At 36.3% G+C, this 22227-nt stretch overlaps 1 protein-coding gene across 3 annotated transcripts in view; it reads left to right on the forward strand.

The window, feature by feature from the left end:
- Positions 1-22227, forward strand: part of LOC139958573 (integrin alpha-8-like) — a 120277-nt gene that overhangs the window by 47740 nt on the left and 50310 nt on the right. For all 3 annotated transcript variants that reach the window (XM_071955723.1, XM_071955722.1, XM_071955724.1), the window contains exon 8: positions 1745-1822. In XM_071955723.1, the coding sequence (XP_071811824.1) occupies positions 1745-1822 (78 nt within the window). The remainder of the gene's footprint in view (positions 1-1744; positions 1823-22227) is intronic.

Raw genomic sequence — 22227 nt, forward strand, 5'->3', positions numbered from 1 at the left:
ATAATAGTTTCGTTGTGGACATTTCAATTAGCGAGCTGTTATGTCAATATTATGAGTACCCCTTACATTCAGATATATTTAGTTTTTCGTTAAAAGCCCCTCGAAAAAAGAAGAGGGAAAAAAAGTAATTTTGTCAGCCTGCAGCAAAATGTTCCTTTATTTACAAAACATATTTTTCGAGGCAAGCGTAAAGAAATGACTCCGACATTCGACTGTGAGGAATGGGTATTGATCGCCTGCATGGGTTCTATATTTACATATCCGTATGACGGAAGAGATTTAGAGGTGACTGGATTCCAGATGAGGCAGAAGCAAGGATTTTAGTTTCCTGCCCGAGAAAGGGTAAATTCTCTTGTTTCGCGGTCAGTGATTCCCCACGAAAAACTTCAGGATCAAAGGGGGACCTTCGTAGCAAATGAGGGTCTTTTGTTGTTTAGATGTAAATAAGTGCAGACTGCTTAAAAGCTGTATCTCCAATTCAGGATGTCTTTACTCAATACTACTTGTTAAATTATTATAACTTCTTTTGAGAGTGAGGACTCCCACTGAGAACTAATATTTGAAGACTTCTTCCCTGAGAACTTCATAGACTAGGATATTTTTGCCAGTAGTTTCTGCATTGACTTATTATGACCGATTATCACATTGACAACCTCACTACGGACTCATAGTGTTTATTTATCGGGTGCCCCACCAGTACCCACTGATTACCCACCAGTACCCACTGATTACCCACTGATTACCTTTCTGCTCTTCAGATAGAGTACTCGCAGCTTATCGCACTGTGTACCACCCCGAGGACTCCACTGCATGCACACAGTAGTGGGTGCCCTACTGAGTACTTACCTGAAGTTCTTATTGAGGACTCCAATGAGGACCCTATAGATCAGGGGCTCCCTAACTGGGGTGCATGAACCCCCAGGGGGTGCGTGAGTCCATCCCAAGGGGTTCGTGAGACGTCTCTGAAAGTCAAAACTAAAGTACTGATCTAAAATCTGATATATCATATAATTTAGTAATGTACAAAAGTCGTACCTATCGACAAACTCTTTTCGCGTTCCATATGCATATGTTGCCATAGTAGTACCGTACCGTGCATTCTTCATTACATTATTACAATATGAACTTGATCTTTTACGAAGCACTGTTATGTGTATTATAGTATAATAAAGTCTCAGATCGTGTCTCGAAAAGTTGGGGGTTGGTGGACAACTCTGACATCCACAGGGGGTTCGTGGGGGGATTTAGTTAGGGAAACGCTGCTATAGATACTGATATTGTGACTAACATGAGTAGTTATAGTTCACTTATAATATTGGTTAATATAAATGTGGTGGAGTTTTGTATGTTTTAGATTCTTGAGGTCACCTGTCTCTATATATAGCCAGTGCATGCTCAATGTTCCTTGGACATTGTCTTGCTTCTCATGCTATCCCTACTGTATTGGAAAGTAAGGCATGTGACTTTGGCAGAAATGAACAGCGAAGAAGAAAGATGAAGGATCGCAAAATTCCCCTTTACTTTCGTTAGTTTGTCTCTAATTTGGGGGAACAGTACACACAGTACAGAGAATTTGCGAGACCATACAGTAGCTCCATGCAAACAGGGACAACCAGCCAAGTATTTGTGGATGTGACGTTGGTATGTACTGTACTGGACAGGTGACCAACCATACGATAAATGTAGAGTTATGTTTGATTAGTCGAATATCAGCTTCATAATTGTTGTTTTTGTTTTACTTTAGGTCAGCTGTATGTGAGGTCAGCCACTGGACAGAAGAAGACGGGGGAAGGCAGGAAGGAACGAGATGATAACTATAGGGGTAAGTCAGGGGTAACTACGGGGGTAACTATAGGGGTAACTATAGGGGTAAGTGTATACACAGTTTCAAAAGAAAGGATAAAACATTAAGATTATATCAGATTTATTGCTCTAAAACCTTTTCAGATTTAAAGTGATAAGGGGCTGGACTAAGAACAGGAAGTGAGGTCAGAGGTCACAATGTTTGAGATGTAAAGTTAGGAAGTGTTGGTAGATTTGAGTGTGCATTAGTATAGGGGATACACTGATGAGATAGAGGAGGGGGAGACGGGGGGGGGGGAAGGAATTGCATAGGGAACAGGTGTTGTTGTCAGTGGATGTGATGTTGACAAATTACAAGCCAGCATTGGCATTGTAAATGGGAGAGTGCATTAGTTTTAGAGGAGATGGGCACTGTCAGTTATTAAGTACTGAAGCAACAAAGTTTTTGAGTACCTCAGTGCACCGAGAATCTCCCCTTCATTTATTCAGTGTTTGAGTAAATCAGAGATTGTGTCACATGACAGTGGGTTTTGTAGAATTACTGCAGCCTGGACGACAGATGTGTAAATATGGGTTGATGGAGTTGGCATTGAGTGCTCGCATCCTCCTCAGAGCACATATGCTCTTGTTTTTTGTCCCAAAATAGACTCTATGTTGGACTTAAAATTTCCAGTGTTTACAGCTGGTTACACATGGTCCGCTGAAAAAATACAAATTTTTGATTTCACACTCTCTGTCTTTCCTATGAAAATTCGATCATCGACATGCTTAGTCATGACATGACAGTCAAAATTGTTTGAGCCTAGCCTAGCTATGAACCCTTATGGACAATGTTTTTCTTTGTACACATTGCAAGTCACCACTGGAAAATATTGACCTTCACCAAGATGGTGGTCTTTGTATGATTTTTTATGTCTATTAGTGTTTCCAGCATTCTTACTTAACTTGGCTTAGCTATATTTACCCAAGACTCTATCCAAAAGCTTTTTTTTTTCATGGTCTGGTGACAATTCACACAGTCTTTTAATACCACTCTCACATGGCCCTTCTTGGGTTTTAACAACAAAACATCAAGCTTTGTCTAAACATGTTCATGCACCTTTAGACAGACTTTCGTATGTTAAAATAGGTTAAAATTAGGGATAAAATAGAGACTTCTTGAACTATCTTTTAACAAGAATTTTAAAGTTGTTTCCCAATCACTCTTTAAATTCCCCATTAAGTGATGTTTAAGTAATTGGTGTGTCTATCCACAATCTATGGCTATTAATTCCTCACCCCACCCCCCCACCTCTGCAAACCAAACATGACAAATAATCAGTTTTTCCTCAGAGGGGATATATTTGTCAGTATCTAGAGAATTTCCTATAAACAGATCTCCTAGAGAAGCCCTTTGGAAAAAGCAATTTTCAAATTAACCCTCCAAGATTGTTTATGTAGAATGTTTAATTCCTCTTATCATGAGATCATGCATAGATATGCTGATATTTCCATCTTTGCCCAAATCCAAGATTTTCATATTACGTTTAAGAGTTTGTACAGTTTACTTTTGCGTGCCGTCGATTCGCATTCCTTGTGTGGATAACCTTGGGATACAAGTGCCATCAATGACAGAAAATTAAGAGTTTTTGAATTTTGAAATTTGACAGAATAAGATGGAAAAGAACAAAAAAAATTGAAAGACAAAACATGGCAATCTTAGACAGCATTTGGAAAATCGTCGTCACTGAAGGTTGTTCCTTGCGAAATCGAGTGAAGTGAAAAAGCTGCATAGATAGTTGTATCTTTAGCTACAGTATTCCTCATTACTAGTGTAGTGTCTTAAGATAGGAAGAATCTTACTGTCGTTGTGGCATTTCTTTTGTAGTACTTCCTGTTTATGTCAGGTCTCGTGTCATAAATGTTATCTCATGTCATTTTGTGTTGCATCAGTGTGCTTCATGTTATGTCATGTCATTTTGTATTTCATGATAAATTAATGAAGTAATTATGATATTTAATGTTCATGAATATCATGACTGTTATCTCATGTTGTGTTGCATTGTATCTTATCTCATGTCATATTGTGTTGGATCGTGCTTCCTGTTGCATCCATTCATGTTTTGTCTTGTGTCATTAATGTTATCTCAAAAGTTAGGTTGTGTTGTATCATGTTGTGTCATGTCATGTCTCATGTTACTTTCAAGTCATGTGTGCCATGTAGTGTAAAGTTCTTTCAAATTTTGCTGTGTCTTGTCTCATGTTTGACCGTGCAGCCGCCACACCTCTTGCCAGGTCACATAATATCATACCATGTGAGGTAGTGTCTCATGTTATATGTCATGCGGTGCAGCATCACCCGTCATGTCGTGACAGGGCATGTCATTTTTCATGTGACAGTATGTCATATCTATGTGTCCTGTGGTATCATGTGATAGAAAAAGCCACCACCTGATAGATAACATTACTAACTACTAATGTTGTGTTATAAAGCAACATTGAGTCAAGTAGTCTTTCACACAATGAACTTCCAACGTAAGGTATAATTCCAATGCAAGAAGCACAAAAATATTTCAAACAATGCAACGGAATAATAAAAGTCACAGAAATATCATGTTATCTTGGAAACCATCCCATTAGAGATAAAAAACAAAATATTACATTTTTGAAGGTTGCCAGAATGTTCTCTCCACATCTGCAAAGATTTCTCGCTCTATCGTAAGGATTTTTTTTGCAAAAAAAAATCTATCCCCTCCCTACTTTTTTTCTTATTTTTAGCATATTATATCAATCCACAAGGGTTGGAAGTCAAAACTGCTACTAGGATAGCCGAGCTTACAAATATATCTTTTAGCCGAGGGCAATGTCACTTATGATAAGCAGCGGTTTGTGTGATGTCTGTCAGTGCCGAGAAGAGGCCTAATGGAAACCCCTGAGCCTGTTTATAAATTGCTTGTTTTCGGAAATTTTGACAGAAGAGAAAACGAGGATGTATAATTTATCTGTCGTTATGAATACAAACGTCAGTCGGTGTAATGTAAGTACCGATACCATAACCGTAGATATTAATGAAAGCTTGCGTCACTGAGGATTGCTTGTAACTTTAGGGTACCCAGAATGCTTTGCTGTTTGACAGAATTGATCATTTCTCGGGCCGAAACTGACGTTATTCGACGGTTTGCATTTTCAGCCCTGCTCGTTGGCATTTCGGGATCTGACCTTTCTTGGATTTGTTCTAAAAAGAAGATTAAGACAATAAGGGGAAAGAAACCATTTCACCTGGATTCTTCACACTTTATCTGTCCAATATTTTGATAACAATTTTTTTTTTTTTTTTGAATTTACTGTGAATTTTGAGCAATTAATGGATATTGGTAAGAAATGGTATTAAGGAGTATGAAAAAAGATCATAGATGAGAATTTTGTTACTTAATTGGATTTGGCAGTAAATTAATGAAAAGTTTATTGTTGCCTAATTATTCTGGGCGCATGAATAGGAGTCCGAACGTTAATCACGAAAGTGTAATCAGAAGTTTAAAGCAGAATATTGTTGGGTTCAGTCCACACTATTTTTTTATTGATATTACAAAATTTAAAGTCTCCATTACAAAAGATAAGATTGCAAGGGATCAAACCGAGACACAATTTTAAGAAAGTAGTCACTAAAACTTGATTATTCCAAAACCAAAAGTCGCTGGAATGCAAGATATTTGTAATATCTGAATAAATATGGTTATTGACGTTAACTGGCATTTAGGAACAAATTGAATACTTTATTACCCAAACGTTTTAATCAGTTCATTCGTGAACGGAAGGATTTTCTACCGAGCAGTTTGTTTGTGGGTGACGGGGTATTCTTGACTCACTTGCCGTTCGGTATCAAGTATCAATATGGCTTCTGGGTAGATCGTCGTTGGCCTAAATCTTCTAATAAATGTTTCCTGTTTTTGCCTTACTGTCTACACTCGATGATCACATTCATGTGCGTTCCATGTCATATATGTTCAGGGAAGTCAGAATAGGTGGATTCACAGCGCGTCCTCCCCTCACCTTAAAAAACCTACAATTGATGATCACCTGTGCATTCCATGTCATATGTTCAGCGATGGGAGAATATATTTAAGTTAGGTGGTACCACTGTCTCCTGTCATCATGCCAACCAGAAATGATTAAATGATATCATTGTTGTCTGACATCTCAATTTACGTCTCATTAAGTTAGATGAGAGGTTTGATGAACATTTATGCAAAATCTTCCAAAGCGAGAGGGTCAACAATACTAATTAATTGCCTTTCCCTTCTTGCCAGTTGAAAAATTCTACAGAAAGTCAAGATATTGCAATTTTTATTATAAAATTCATTAAAAAAAAGAAGTTTTTCCTGTAGTTGTTCGCCTTTTCTTTTTTTTCCCGAAAGGACTACCAATTGTTTAGATTTTCATCCTGTATTTTGTTGTGTTTCCTTTGTGTGTAAAAGTAAGTTGGCCTGACATTTCGATCCTAGCAGGATCTTCTTCAAAGGCTAAAAAGGCTAAAAATGTTTCCTTTATCTCGACAGAATGGATATAGTCGTGTGTCATTGAGTTTTCCGTTCAGCGTTCCAAATTGATCCGTTTTTTGACCCATTACAAATATACCAAAGATACTTGTCGGCATCAATAGATCTTGATATTTCCCTTCTGGTTCCATTTTAATGTCGCCTTGTAAAAATTTGTCTGAGATATCTCAAAGCTTTTATCTCCAAAACCGAAAAAAGAATGAGTCGACCTTTCTAAATTGCGTTGTTCAATCTAGCCTACTGATGTCTTTTCCGTCATCAAGAAGGTTTTTTCCATGATCAGATCGTGAAATAGTCGTATGTCGTTAACTTTCCGTTGATGAGTCGATTATATATATATCTTGGATTAATGTAGCTTCATAAACAGTTTTTATGGTGGAAGGAGACGGGGAAAAAGATTCATCGGTCTGAAATGTGATGATTACAATTTTTTGACTTTTTGATGGAAGATAATTTATTTTTAGAGTAATGTTTTGTTTCTATTTTCATATATAAAAGGCTGCATGTTTTTTGCCAATAATTGAAGCTCTGATGATATTGATATTGTCAGATTAGGATACTTAAATAATACATTACCTTGACAGCTTAGTCAAATAATAACTATACCCAAAGGGTGCATATCCTTCTATAAACGTCATGATTGTATTTCTAAAACTTTGGAAAAATCCAAAATTTCAGATTCGATAAATTTTGGGAAAATGATGATGACTGTAATTCCGCTTGACAAACATTCAAAGAATGGAAGCCTGGTTGTACTAAATCAGTGATTTTAGTAGCTGTATGATCACAGACGTCACTATGGGATCGGAGAGTGGAGTTGTATCACTGCCAGAAATGATTTTCTTCACCAGGTCCGAGCATTATGGTTTGTTCGATAAATCTAGTGACTTTAAGGTAAACCTTGGTAGCTTTGAACGTTATGGTGTTGTAAGGATTTTTTTAGGCAAGAATGTGTACACATACCCTATCACCCATCACCAAACCCCCTCCCAGCCCCCCTCTCCCAAGTCCTCGGAACTTTGTGATGCCGTCTGTGATTGATGTTTTTTGCCACATCGGAGTGAGACGTTTCTCAAGCATGAAAAGCTTTGCTTCTAAATTTGCTGAAATTGTCTTTAAAAAGTTGATCTTCTGTTGATCTGTGTTCTAAGTTTTGCCTCCTTTGTGACAAAACAGTATTTTTTCGTTCGATGAAATTACAATTGTTCAATATTGATATATTTCTGTAACAAAAGTTTCTTTTGAAATCGAATCGTTTTGAATAAAAATTGATTTTTAAAAAGTCATTTTTTTGACCTGATGATTTGCAATTTGTCAGTGAGTAGATGACCTCTAGTTTGATATCACTGAACCAAATTTGGAAAAAATTTGGGGGGGGGGGGAAATTTCTGCGGATGCTCGCAAAGTGTTTAATGCATTGCTGAAAGTGTTAGCTTCCTGTCATCAGGAACTTGATAAAGATGGTGAAGGCATCCTCAAAGCGGAGCTATTTTCGTCCCGGTATTATCTCCGACCTCGTTTTTTTTATATTAATGCTTCCATTTAATCGATGTCTTGATGTGCACCGAGGCTCTCTTAGGAAACGAACCTGCCACATACCGGAAATGTCCCTTAATGCTGTAATCATCTAGTTCTTTCATAGCCATTTCCTAAAAGAATAAAAAAAAAAGAGGAAATTATGTATACCTTTGAAGGAAAGATAAGTAAGTCTTGAATGAGACAAAATAGAAATTTTTGTGAGTTTGAATGCTAGGGCTTATTGACTATATGAATACTAAAGTGTGACTTTAAGGCACAGCATTATAAATGTTGATAGGTTGTATGTAGACTATTGACACCCACTGCAATCAGTCCAGGTTATAGGTTTCTATAATACTTTTAATTTTTTGAGAAATGACCCTTAAAGCAAGTGAGGCTCATCAATTAAAGTGACTGGATGATGTAGACTAATACACAGACCATTTAGGTCGGTACCTAAGATGCAATACAAAACTCAGTTTCATAACATTAGACCTTTGTTGGCCTCAAATGACATGTTTACAATACATTACAAAACTTTGTCAGGACAAATGTGTTGAATGTCATCTGAAAGATGTTCTGTTGTGTATATGAAGTTGGAAGAACATGTTTGGATTGATTAATTGGAATTTATAAAACGATTAATTAACATTAACATTTAGGCCTGCACTGAGGAGCGCACGTCATCATCACAGAAGCCTTAAAGGAGCATTTCAGAGTTATAGTATATTTTAAAGGTGGATATCTTGAAGACCTCAATAGCTATAGAGATACATTACTTGTATCTCAATGTATCTTTTTTCTTTTTTCTTGGACTATTTCAACACATCAAGATTAAAATTCTGCCTATAGTCAACCTTTACAGAATCTTGTTTGCTTTCTGGTTGTAATCTGCAACCTTGAGAATCATCAGTATTACCTCTTAAATTGTTAGAAAGCGAAGTAATGGTCACTTAGGTTCAAACTTACTACCATTATGTTAATAAATGCCCACGCATAGAGTTTACAGTATGTCTGGGAATAATGTGGAGAGCTATAGAAGCCCTAGCAAATTACTTTGAAAACCCTAGAAGATATTAGCATGCTAAATTGGGTAGCAATAATGATAACTTTTAATGATGACCTGAGGCCGAAATTAGCGTTGTTATTGTTATACAGTATATATATTGCAAGAGGAAACACCTTGAATGTTTTTCTATGGCTAATTTTTATTTTTATATTTTTAAGATATATTCATGTTTAAAATATGTCAAATACCTGGAATGCTCCTTTAATGTGTTAAAAGTGATAATGATGACACAATGATGAATATTCATGCCTAAGTGCAAACCTAAATGGTATTGTTAATCCATTAATTGTTTAATCAACAAAATCAAAACAACAGCGCATACTCCCATGGGTTATTATGGGTCCTAACAGAGGTGGACAGAGGTGGCATGCTAGCAGTGGTTTGTGATGATCTGCAAAAGTTGCCCTCATCTAATTTTCCATGAGGGGCCATTCATGCTTAATCCATGGGCTATCCATGGGTTATCATGCTTAATTATCTGGACACTTTTTTCGGATAAGTACAATGCAATGCACGCATCTCTTACCTATCTCCTCCAAACAAGTGCACTCCAAACCATATAGCCTGTACATACAAATAATAAATATATATATTCAAGAAAGTGTTTTTATGCTCTCCCCCCCCCCACCCTACGCACTTGCATTGTTTATGAGAAATTATGTCTTCAATAACAGCAAAAACTTGTGATAGAAGCTGCTTCAATAATATTTATCTTCAAGAAACATACGCAACATTTCAGAACATGAATTTCAAACTTGAGTTTTTCTTACCAATTAATTGGTATTCATAGTGGTCCTCTATCGCCCTGCCTCACTCAGCCCGTCTTCCAGAAAACTTTGTGATCGAAATACTTCAAAATGGCTTCATTTTCTCAGTCAAGATCTAGCCTTTCCAGCAGCACAAAGCAAAGATTTGTATGTGACATGTACCAGTGTCTGTCTGTGTGTGCGTATGGTCAGAAACGGGTCGTCTCTTCATCTGTTTGTTTTCTATTTCTCTCAGGAACTCTTCTCTTTCTCTCAGGATCTCCTCCCGGAATATACTTCATCAAATTTTGGAGACTTTGTGACTCTGCTTTCCTTTCTTCCTACAAATAACCGCTCTATATTGTAATTTTTGTATTCCGAAAAAATCGTGATAAAACCGATCGGAACGAAGAGAAAATTTGTCGAAAGGGGAGCGTAGTTTCATCTGGTCGGCGTTGATGGATACAGTCCATTTGACGATGATGGAAAAACTAATTACACGTGATAAAAAGAGAAAGACTCGGTTGTCTCGGTTACATCTCATTTTCTTCTCATTTTCTTCAGCAGGTTACCAAAGATATGTATTTCTAGCTTGGCTTTAGATTTTGTGAATAGTAGACAGAGTGCTGAAAATTGAGTTAAATTTGTAATTATTATTAGCACTCAATATACAGTATTAATCTTTACGTACAGATAAACCGCGGAGTCGGACCTTTTCATGTAAAATTTCAAATCAGAAGAAATGAGATATTTCTGGTATAGTTGATTGAGAGCGAACGATACATTTGATATGGAATTTAAATGTAAATTTTGCCAGTAAATACTTTGCAAAAATTGTCTTGCTATTATTATCCCCATCTTTTCTGTTCTCTGGGTGATTGTGTGTAATGAAAAGTAAAGTCAATTTGAAAATTGGTCGTTTTAAGTTTTTGAATTTTTATAGTAGATGAGCATCTGGAGGAGGGAGGGGAGGGGAGGGGTGGGGAGGGGAGGGGAGGGGTGGGGAGGAGTTGGGAGGGGGAAGGGAGCGGTCCGAGGATTTTTTTGGCAGTGAATGCGAATAAACCCAATTTACTAGTAGGAAGAAATACTTCTTTAGTACTAGTTATACAACGTACTGTACAATGTCTCTTAAAAAAAAAAGTTGTAAAAAAAAAGTTCTAAAGTTTAAGGAAATTTGTGACGAGATGCTCTGATATTTCAGATTTTGTTTTGTATGTCTTTACAAATGAAGTGGGGGGGGGCAAGGAAGTGAATAACATAGGTGACACATAAGTGCAACAAAATTTTGAGCAAACAACAACAACATCACAACAACATCACCTTTGTGCCAAGCAACATCACATAGAGTTGCAAAACAACAAATTCGCATAAAGTTGGACAACAACATTGCATTGTATTGAGCAAGATTTCACTTCATTCAGTGCAAAATTATTCAACTTCTCAACCGTAACTGGAGAAAAACAATTCAGTGAGTATGAAACATAGAAAATTAGGGTGCAGACACTTAGGGTAGGGATCATATTTCAGCAGAAACGTGACTCGGTCGAGTTTCACACCAGAATGTTTCTACGACTCCTTGCTTCACTGCTCACAAACAGCAAGCCTTTTCTGATCTTTTCTCTGCGTTAGTTGCAAAAGGAGCCCCCCTTCCCCCCCCCCAAGAAAAGAATAACTTGTATTATATCTCAGTCCTGCAGTTGGAAGGTTTACATCAGAACTGGAACTATGATATTTCTACTCATCAACGTGTGGGATTTAATCGAGGGGTATTGCTTAAATAAGCTTTTTGTGTTTAAATGTGGATGAGACTTAGATGTCCTCTCCTTTACTTGCTCTGCTCGGTGATTTAAACAATGATGTCATTTACTTGGTCCACTTGTTTATACTACAAGTTTTATCGTAAACAGAAAAGGATTACCGAAGGTTTGCTCGAGACGTAAACGAAAGCTCGCGTCGGAGAGAATTAGACGCCGCAGCTCTTGATGTGAAAATAGGTAGATTCTGAGAGCATTGGATGAACCTGTTACCAAAGAGTAATAAGCCGATATATTCACGGAGATTACGAGGGGGGGAAATGTCTTTTTTGATGAATAAATGACGAAGCAACCATTTATAGATAGAAATATAGATCTGCTGTTATTCAATAGTTCAAGATTTTTTTTGGGGCATTATTTCTCATTTTTTTGTGCATGAATTGATTTAACACTATAGTGTGTTTTGAAATATCTTTGGCAATATCTCCCACTGCTTTTGTCTTCGTTGTATCGAAACAAAACCAGGCAAATTTTGTTTTTATGGATTTTACATGGTCTTACATTTGGTTGTGCGAATAGGAAAGTTTGGTTATCCGAATAAATGACATTTGACCAATATTTTTGTACACTGTTTAGGTAGGTAAATTGCACATAAGTTTTCAGTGATACCAATTTATCATACATTATCTACAGTTACAATCAGTTATCTATTTAGTTACAATGCATCACAATTTGATGTTAACAACTGGTTGTCCACCGAACAATCTGCATAGCTGATTAAGGTTGTCCGAACAGGAATTTGGTCATCTTGGACGACTGGACTACCGTTAAATATTTGCCCTGCAAACTGTGCTGTTTATAAACTTCATGCTCTCTCAATCCACGAAACAATATGGTGAAAATTAAACCAAAAGCAAAAACAATTTTGTGGTCATTCAATACGTCTATGACATCACACCTCTTTTCAAGAGTGTTTTGACTCAAGTCCACCTTTTATGTTATAACTTGAACAGATCAAGATCACAAAGACTGCATTTTCTTGCAACTTAGTGACAAAAATATCAAAACAACGGTGAACTATTTTTATAAAAGAATAATTCTCCTCTTTTAGCAGTTAAATTATCATGCCTTGTACAATCTAACCATATTTGCCCACAGTAATAATACTTTGTCAACATTGACCTTAATGCAATAAATTTGTGTAAATATTTACACATTCTTCCAACTTCCATCTTCTGACTTCCTGCATCTAAAATATCTTGAAAGCTGTTGCTGAATTAAGTATTGGAGTGCTCAAACTCTTTCTGTACTGTTCTGTACTTTTACTACAAGTCTTGTTTCTTATATATTTTGCAACATTTTTGATGCTTGATGAACTCTTTTGAGTGAAACGAAGTTAGTTGCAGGGTATTAGAAAATTTCACCTAAGTGGTGTATATATGCTTGACATTTGTTCAACTGAATCGACATTCTCGCAAAAATGCCCAAAATTTTCAAGGATTTGATTGGTTAAAATTTGAATTGAATTTGAATTTGAATTTATTGTCCACAATCGGAAATTCGGCTTACACAGGTCGTAAACGAAAAAAGAAAAGAAAAAAAAAGAAAGCCAAAAAAAAATGACTCTAAGTAAAACATTTTAAGAACAATTAAAATGATATATGAGAATTCTGAACCATTAGCTGTTTAACTGTGAAATTAATTGTGATAATTAGTCTAGATGAGTTTTCTTGTATTATAATTTGGTTTTCAGTTTTCATGTACCTTTAATATCAAAGAGATTGCACTGTAAAGAGGAGGCGATGTTTTTATCTGCACTAAAGTCAGACAATTGCATAGTTTAATGCCAAATGTGAGGGTTCTCCTGGTCATTGACAGGAGATTTCCAGTTATCCCATAATGCATTGCAAGGAGATGACACTCTCATTATAGGGAGAAGCGTTTCCTAACGTCCACACTCGTTCAATCGCTGCTTTCGTTTGTGTAAATTGCACCATCCATTCCTGTTCAAATTTACTTCAGCAGCTGCTCACAAAACAAACGGTTAAATTTTTTCCAGCACATTTACAGAAGGGAATATGCGTCAAAAGTGGTTGCTAAACACAATTACTGTCATAGCCACGAAGTGAACCTTCTACTATGGTGCCCGATGCTGTATTAGTGGCGTTAATGCAGGCAGCTTCTGCCAAAGTTTTCCCTCGCAGGTGTTTGAACACATGTCAACGGAAATGCCAATTGGATTACTGATGTATGTTTTCTAATCATGCATGAGGCTTGGCTGCTTTCATCTAGCTGCAAACTGTATTGCATAGGCTACTGGTGTTTTTTTTTAGTTTACACTGCTTATCAACCAGGAAATGGATAGGCTAAAAGAGCTGTATAGGTTTGTGTGTGATAGGATAGTACATAAATCAGAGAAAGATTTATTATGTAATCGGCTATGCTGCATGTGCTCAAAGGGTATAAGCAGGTTCAAAAAAGATAATATTATGTATCATCCACCAACGTTAATAGTATACCTAGTTACACGAGCATTGTAAATTTATGAAAGCAACACTTTCCCACTCCCTAACCATTCCAACTTCCTCCTCTCACTTTCCTACCTTAATTACCTCTCCCTTGCTAGCCCTCTCCCTGTAAATCAATATTGCTAAGTCAAAAGCAGGGAATAAATGGTTTACAATATGTCTGGAAGGTGTTGGAAAAATATTATTTTTGCTTGCCATGAGATACTGAAAATACCGTAGAATCTGTGTAGATTTAAAACTGCTATATGAATCTTTACTGTCACGTAGCAAATTATTGAGCCAACTTTTTGTTGCCTCACCGTAGACGTACCAGATACAATATTTCCATGGCAACGTTCTGTGTGTAAACAAAATGAAAAGTAACACTCTCTTAATCAACTCTTCATAGTCTTCTTCTTTCTCGTCAAAAATATTTGTAAACACTCGATCCTTCGTACCGCTCAATTGGACGTTGGTGCGATATCACTACAGTTCCCTATAGTCGTTGATGATAACAAACATTCCAATAACTGTATGTTAACTTCCTTTTTCTTCCTTTTCCGACTTTCCAGAGGGGGAATAAGTTTCTCGAAATATTTCCTCTTTCATTTGTAAATGTGGGAGAATTAATTTACAGTTTTTCTGAAAGAGAAAGAGGCAGTCTTTTAATTTGCATTTTAATGAGCTGTTATGAAAGCATCACAGCTTAGATAATTTAATATCTTGTTCATTTTCCTGTTGGTTTCTTGGCATTTTTAATATCCCCAAGGAAAGGGTCTGAAGTGTCGTTAATTATGCAAACTGAAACTCATTCGAAAGGCAAGATTAAATTCGTCGGTGAAGACTTCTTAAGTAGGTAAAACTTTCATTGATATTCAAAGTAATCTTGAGGAAAGAGACTTAAAGAAGTGAGAATCTTCGATATGAAGGGTCGTGCAAGGTAAGATTACATTTCTTAAATAACAGAAAGTAATCTATCAAAAGATAAACTGACATAGAAACTGGATATATTTGCTGCTCATATCAAATATTTGTATTTGAAAGATTATGCACATTTTGGAAAGAGGCAGATGGTATTTATGTTAATGATATTGTTGTAATTAAGAAAATGAATTTTGGAGCGTGTTGAATCCACAACCCTTCTCCTTACAAGTGCACCTGGCCCTCCCCCTACCACAACCTGTTTGTCAAACAATACTTACAACAATATTTTACTACTCTTTTGGAAATTGATGTTTATTATAGTCATTTTGTGAATAGTAAAAGCAACTGGTTGCTATTGGTAACCAGTTTTCCCAAACCTACTCAATATAAAATGTCCGAAATAATTCGCTAAGACTCCCACTCACTCCTAGATTGTTTCATCAAGTAAAAGGGTTAACAAGCCAGTAACACAACGATTCCATTTGGATTTGAACATTTCGTTGCCTTGCACACATTTTATTCTTTGCTATTTAGTCTCATTCTGAACATTTCAGGCTTTTACTTCATTATTTCAAATAGTCAAGCTGAAATGAGAAACTATATCGAAATGTGGTTTTATCGTCAAATATTACCATAATACTTATCACAATCATCTAACTCATCTAAGAAAAGAGGTGCTCTATCAGAGATTTTATGGAAAAAAAGGTAAAATGTGGTTTGAAAGGTTTATGAGTACAGTAGGAGGTAGCATATAAATATCATAAGCTGTTCATTAAAATTCTAAGTTTAATAAGCTATTTGCCATATTTTCTCAGAATTGAATAAAATTCATTAAATTCAGAGTTGTTCTGTGGTGAATGAATGCTTCAATTGTTTGTTCCATGTTTTTACATTATAAATATATTAGCTTACTATTTCAGTTTCTTGCATTGTTAGATAAGTTGCCTAGTATATATTGATTTCCCTTGTAAATCTGTCGTGAAGCTACCATGAGTTTTAACAGTCATCCGATCATCTGAGATGACCATATTTCTGTTTGGACAAACAAAATTAGCTGTGTATGTCTTGCGGCTGAAGACTTTAAGTTCTTTATATCAAATTCAGATTGCATTTTAACTATAATAAAAACACATGTTTTTTAGAGGTAAAAATACAAATTGATATAACGCTTAATTGGTATACCCATCACTGTGGAGATTATACTTGAAAAAAATAGTGGTATATTAGGCGTATGAAACACCTGTAGGGGAGTTTTACTGGGTCAGACCTGATGTTAATATTCTGCACACTTATGATATTTTAATACCGAAGACTTTGGTGGTAAAGTTTATTTGCTGTTTCCCTTCCCCCTCCCCCTCCCTCATTCCTGACACCCCTAAACCCTCACCCCAGGGAACATTAATTAACACCATCCCATTAGCTTAGCTTGCTATTGCTATTTTTTGTTGTGATTATTTTGATACATTTTCTTTTCAAACAAACAGATTTAAAAAGCAAAAACTGGGGTCTGGGAACCAGAAAAACTCCTTTTAAAAAATATTTGCTCAGATGATGATGGAATCTCTGTTTATTTTATTCATATAGCTTGAAGGAAAAAATCATTAATGCTTGAAAGAACATGGCTAATTCTCCTTTCAAATATGCTATATGCCATGAAAAATGTTTTTCTAAGGCCCAACAATCAATTTTGATGCGTCGTGGCATTTGGAAAGGATGAAAAAACCCACAGCTCATTGATTGTCGAGGCGTACATTTCTGAAACAGGGGGGGGGGTTGTTGAATGTTTTAACACTTCTAATGTGTAGTCTAAACTAGGTCAGCTCTCAAACTTCTTGCCAAAGGGTTTTGCACACTCACTGAAAATACAACTCGATACAAACCTTTCTTTCGATCTCTCCCTAGTATAAGTTGGTCTCTCACAAATCTACATAATTTTTGAGTAAAATTACGCATGGGTTGTCAGTTATTTTTTATGGTGCTTTTAGTATGAAAATTTTGACAAAACTGCGTAGACCCCGTAGGAAATCAGTGAAATGGACTGATTCTAAATGCAAATCAATCAATCGAACCATTTCTATAGCGAGAGAGAGGGAGCGAGAGATGTTGAAAAAGGTATGTAGTGAAAGTGATAAGATTTATAGCATATATTACAGTACAATATGCCTGTGTACTGTTGCAGGGAACTGACATACTCTACCCTACTGTATAGTGGTGTACAGTATGTGTTGTATATAGATATGGGCTGTGTCAGACAAGTTATGAAAAACACATCTTTGCTCTTTTCTCATCAGAACAATTAACAAATGTGGTATTTTAATTTATTACTTGATTACAATAAATGTAAAATGAATAAATTGATGTGAGGGAGGGAGAGAGGGAGGGTAGAGAGATGGAGTTTAAGGGGGGATGCATATAAAGGGTTGGATGTTACCGTTCTTTTGAAGCTATAAAGACATGTTTGTGTTGAGGATTTACCAGTTGTTTACATATCTCAACGTTAAGACACTATAGTTCAGAAAGTTTGCCCTGCACCTTTTGCTAGCCTCTCTCCTAATCCCCCCTCCTAATCCCCTCTACTAATCCCCGCACCACTCCTAATCCTTCCCTTCATGTTAACCTAACCTGTCCTAAATCCCAATGAAAATGAAAATGGATTGTGAGCTTGAGAACAGGATGGCAGTGTGAGTAGATGAAACTACATTGTATTGCTGGGGGGGGGGGAGAGGGGGTACTGCAGTTAGGATTGGAAGAAAGCAAGATAAGACCCTTGGAGATTTACATACCAAGCAGATCCATATCTCTTGCTGAAATTTGTGACATAAATCTTGTTGTTGTTGTTGTTCCTGGACAATGTGTCATGTGGAACATTCATGTTAGGTGTCTCTCATGATGACCTTTGACATTTTTTTTTATCTTAAATTCCTCCCACAATAATCCCCGCTCTGTTGAACGTGCCATCGTTGTCATCGACATAAAGGAGAACAAAATAATGTTTCCGGATGTTAAGTTGGTAAAGAGGAAATTAAAAACTGGGTGCACCCCTCTGTTTATTGCCAAGTCATGTAGTGATTAATGTTTCCTAGAGATTTATTCAGTCGGCCTTGTCGGACGCGATTATCGCTCACATCTTTAAAGAAGTGTCTCTGTGAAGTAAGTAAAATGGAATAACATTTCTACGAAGCAGGTCGTATAAATAAGATGAGAACATTGAAATAAGAGGCATTTTAGTTTAAAGCGGTTCACAGGTGGAAAGAAAATGTCAGGATTCAATCATGAATGATATGGTTGTTTTCTTATCTTATTAAGTCAATCTAGCTTGACAATAATCAGCAGTTTGCAACAACAAAAAAGAATCATCTGTATAGGTTTGTTTGGGACAATTCCAATTCCTTTAGGGGGATCGGGGAGTAGGTGTTATTACAGTTTGATAATTATAATCATGTTGTGTATTACACAATTTTTCTGTGAATATTTTCTTAGTTTTGTCCTTTTTTCTCTCATTTAGTTGATACTGTTACAATTCATGTGTTTTTAAGAGACAGTCTTTTTTTTCCACTTATACACATGGTATATAGCTCACAAAACAGAGGTAATGAAATTTTCTTAAAACAGCTTTAATGAGACTACTGTGTAGGGCATAAACACACATAAACATCTGTTATATGTTCAGAACGTAAAAAGAAAAAATGTGTGGAGGAAAAGTTGATGTAAATGTCTGAAGACTGACCGTATAATTTACCACACACTGCTTTAAATTTAGAGGTTGTCTTAGAGCTGACAGTCACAAGTTTACATTTAGATTTTGAACTGTTGCTCATGACGTGCAGGTTTCTTGGAGGGATTGGAAGGGGGGTGGGCAGCTTCACAGGTATGCGCAGGGAATTTTACGTATTCTTACATATTCTTATACGTCAGACACTGCAGTGTCGAAAAGGAAAGTTTCAGTAGCTTCAAAAATCCTGCTCAGCTTAGATGAATCAATAATCAACCAATGGGTGTTAACTCTACAGACTTCCTCTGTCTATTATGTGTAATTGTAGAGCACATATGGTTTTAACCTATGCAGCCTGGTTGCATATGCTGCATCCCCTTCCCCCTCCCCTCCCCTTTATTATGAGTGCAACAGAGACACTGTAAAATAACCGTACTGTAAAACTCAGGAAACATGGCTGTAATCAGCGTGGTACCGTAGCTTTTTTACCTTGACAATCTCTCAAAAAAAGTAGCAGCATTTTTCATCATCGTTCACCGATCGAGCAGAAGAAAAATTCATGAAAAGATGTCATGTCGTTCGGGTCGGGAATTGTTAAATGTGAGCCTATATAATGTAACACATGCCATAGAAATACTCAGCACGCCCTTGACTCAAATTTTGGCAGAAATTGATTCTGTCATTCAAGTTCCCTCTGTAAGGTGTGAAAAGTTTTTCTTGACTCGGTAGAACTGTACCCGGCGGGTCGTCAATAATTTTTTATTTTTTACATACTGTAACACGAGAACTGCTCCGGGTCATTGTAGTAAAAATTCTGTATGGAAATTACCAGCTATGTAGCACCTTCAAACTCATCTTGTCAGTGTTCGGATATAGGATATAGAAAGAAGAGAGGGTTTGAGAGGGAGAGAAAGGAAGAGGAGAAGGAGAAAAATAAAGATGCATGCAGAGGATAGACCCCATGAATTGGCACTAAACGAGACACTGGGGTGTTCTAATCTAATAGTAAATTGATCGGAGCCCTCTCGCTCTTTCAGAAGATGATAACCAGAGACAGGGACTAATTTATCACCCTTTTATGTTATTAGCTGGATGGAGATGTAAATTAGATTTGCAATTTTTGGAGGTTGTCAAAAACTCTTCTACCATGTAGTCGATGCTAAATTAGGACTCCCTAATAAAAAAGAAATATTTGAAATAAAAAGATTGTTTGGTATAGAATGTTCATAATATTCCAAAGTGTAAGGATTGTTTTCTTGGTAGTTATTAAAAATTAAGAATAAAAAATTATAAAAATTGGAAATAACGACACGAGTGCGATTTTTCACCATGTAGGCTATTCAGTTAGTCGTTACCTTGGTAACAGCTCCCTGGGCTATCCAAATTTAAAAATTATATGAGAGGAATTATTGTAAAATTCTTTTCATAACCAAGAGAAAGAAAATGTGAGAAATGAAATGGAAAAAAAATTTGAATAAATTCCTTACAGTGTGAAGCTAATTGTGAGTATACTTATCAAGCAATCAGGGATAACCTTAAAAACAGGACAGTAATCATTAATGAAGATGGAAAAATGGAAAATCTGAAATATTAACTTCGTTTTCTCACTTAATACCACAACTGTTTTTTTTCTTCTCCTGCACACTCTTACTGTAATGTGTGTACAGAGCATTCTGATAAGTTTGTAAACATTGACCAGTTCGTCCCTCTATGTTGGCCCATTCCGCCCTCATTCTACAACCCAACGTGTCCTGAAGTATAATTTGTGAACGATCTATAAACTTTGGACTTTCGGATCTCCATGTCATTCTGTACCCAGGCATTCGTTATAGATATAAATGAAGACAAATTTGAGAAAGTGTAAAGTGCGAAGATATGATATTGCACAAGTCAGCCTAGCCATAACTAGGAATTACAAAAGATATTCAATTGTACTGGTTCAAAGGTGGTGGAAAGTGTGAAACGCTAAGACCAAAGAATTGTGAACGATGCGACTGAATAGAACCAAGCCATCGTTCAATTTCGTCTCATCACCAGCAGAAGGGGAGGGTGGGGGTGGGGGGGGTGGAGGGGAAGGGAATGCATGCTATGTTTTAATGTTGAATAACCTTTGCTTTTGGTATATATGACCTATTATGTTCTAATTTCTTGAACTTGCCACAATTATACTGGTCAGTTTAATGTGATAAACGATTCCAAAATCCTAGAATTATTACCACCACCAAATGTTAAAATGTTCTAACAGATAGTGTGGCTTAATTTGTAAACAGTTCTTACCTTACTTAACTACAAGTTTACCCTAGCATCATACTGCCATGCATGATTCTTTCCCCCATTTTCATTTCACCTTGATCAAATATTTACATCAAAACCCATGAAATCCATCATAAAATCTTGGCTCTTTTAATCATGTTTCTGCTGTAGTGACAAAAATTTTGGAAGGCTCCATAGCCGAAGTGAAAAAAGTCGGTTTAAAGATTAAGATTGGGAGAAAGAGGATAAAAAATAATGGCCTCCATTAGTTCAAGGGTGCAGTTGGATATGCCTGAATGAAGTGTACGGTGTTTTATTATAAGCAATTATTGTGAGTAGTCAAGTCTTAGTCATACAATGTCGCAGAAATAAATGTAGCCATGTTTGATTATTCTCATCGGCTCTTCAAAGGTTCGAGGATAAAATGACTCATTCACCACCATGGTAACAAGTACACTACTGATATGGCTGCGGAAAATATTCATAGGCTTGCAGTTTGTTTCGATGTAGGTTGACTTTGAAGTTCCAGAGTTTTTTGCTCCGATGTTTTGTATCATCGCTGTAAACAAGGAGGCTGGAAGTTTGATTCTGTTCTAGTTTTTCCAACTCATTGCTGTTTCATCTATCTATCTATCTATCTTTCTATCTGTCTATCTATATATATATATCAGGTAATAACTTGTCAGGGTTCGCATCTCTGCTTGCGAGTCATCTAACTGAATAACACTACACTAGGGTGACCAAATTACTTTAATGTCCTTCGATACTGAGGTTAAATTCTTATTTTAAACATACATGTACCTATTCCCTCCCAATAGAGAGACAAAAAAACATTTATGTAATTATTTGCCTCAATGACAGCATTCCTGGTAATAATATAATAATTATAATAAATGAGACTTAAATAAGCACCAAATCAGTAGACAAAAGTCACTGCTCAAGTCGCTTTACAAAGAAAGAAGATTAATTTACAAAAGAACATATGAAAAGATGGGTTTTAAGAAGACTTTTGAATGTAGAAAATGGTACAGTAGCTCCAAGTTCCACTTTGGTACAAATGTAGAAACTTTGACAAGATCATCATCTGTAAAATGTCATATGCAGTAATTGCATGCAAATTTTACAAATATACTTTAGAAATACTGGCCAACAAAATTTTCCCCTTTGAACTGTGCTTGTACATACCACTTTTACACATGAATACTCGTTCTCCAGATCATAATATGCACATCATTTTTCTTGGCAGTGCTCATGTTACCGTAGCAACTAGAGAGTATGTTGAATTCTGCTATTTACATATATATAAGAGAAACGTCACCAATGTATAACGTACTGTACGACTTAATGCTTTACATGCTATTTCTGGTAAAAAGATTTGGATTTGCTTGAAATTTGAACTAAGT

The sequence above is a fragment of the Apostichopus japonicus genome, chromosome 18 (genome assembly GCF_037975245.1).
Source record: "Apostichopus japonicus isolate 1M-3 chromosome 18, ASM3797524v1, whole genome shotgun sequence".
Lineage (NCBI taxonomy): Eukaryota > Metazoa > Echinodermata > Holothuroidea > Aspidochirotida > Stichopodidae > Apostichopus > Apostichopus japonicus.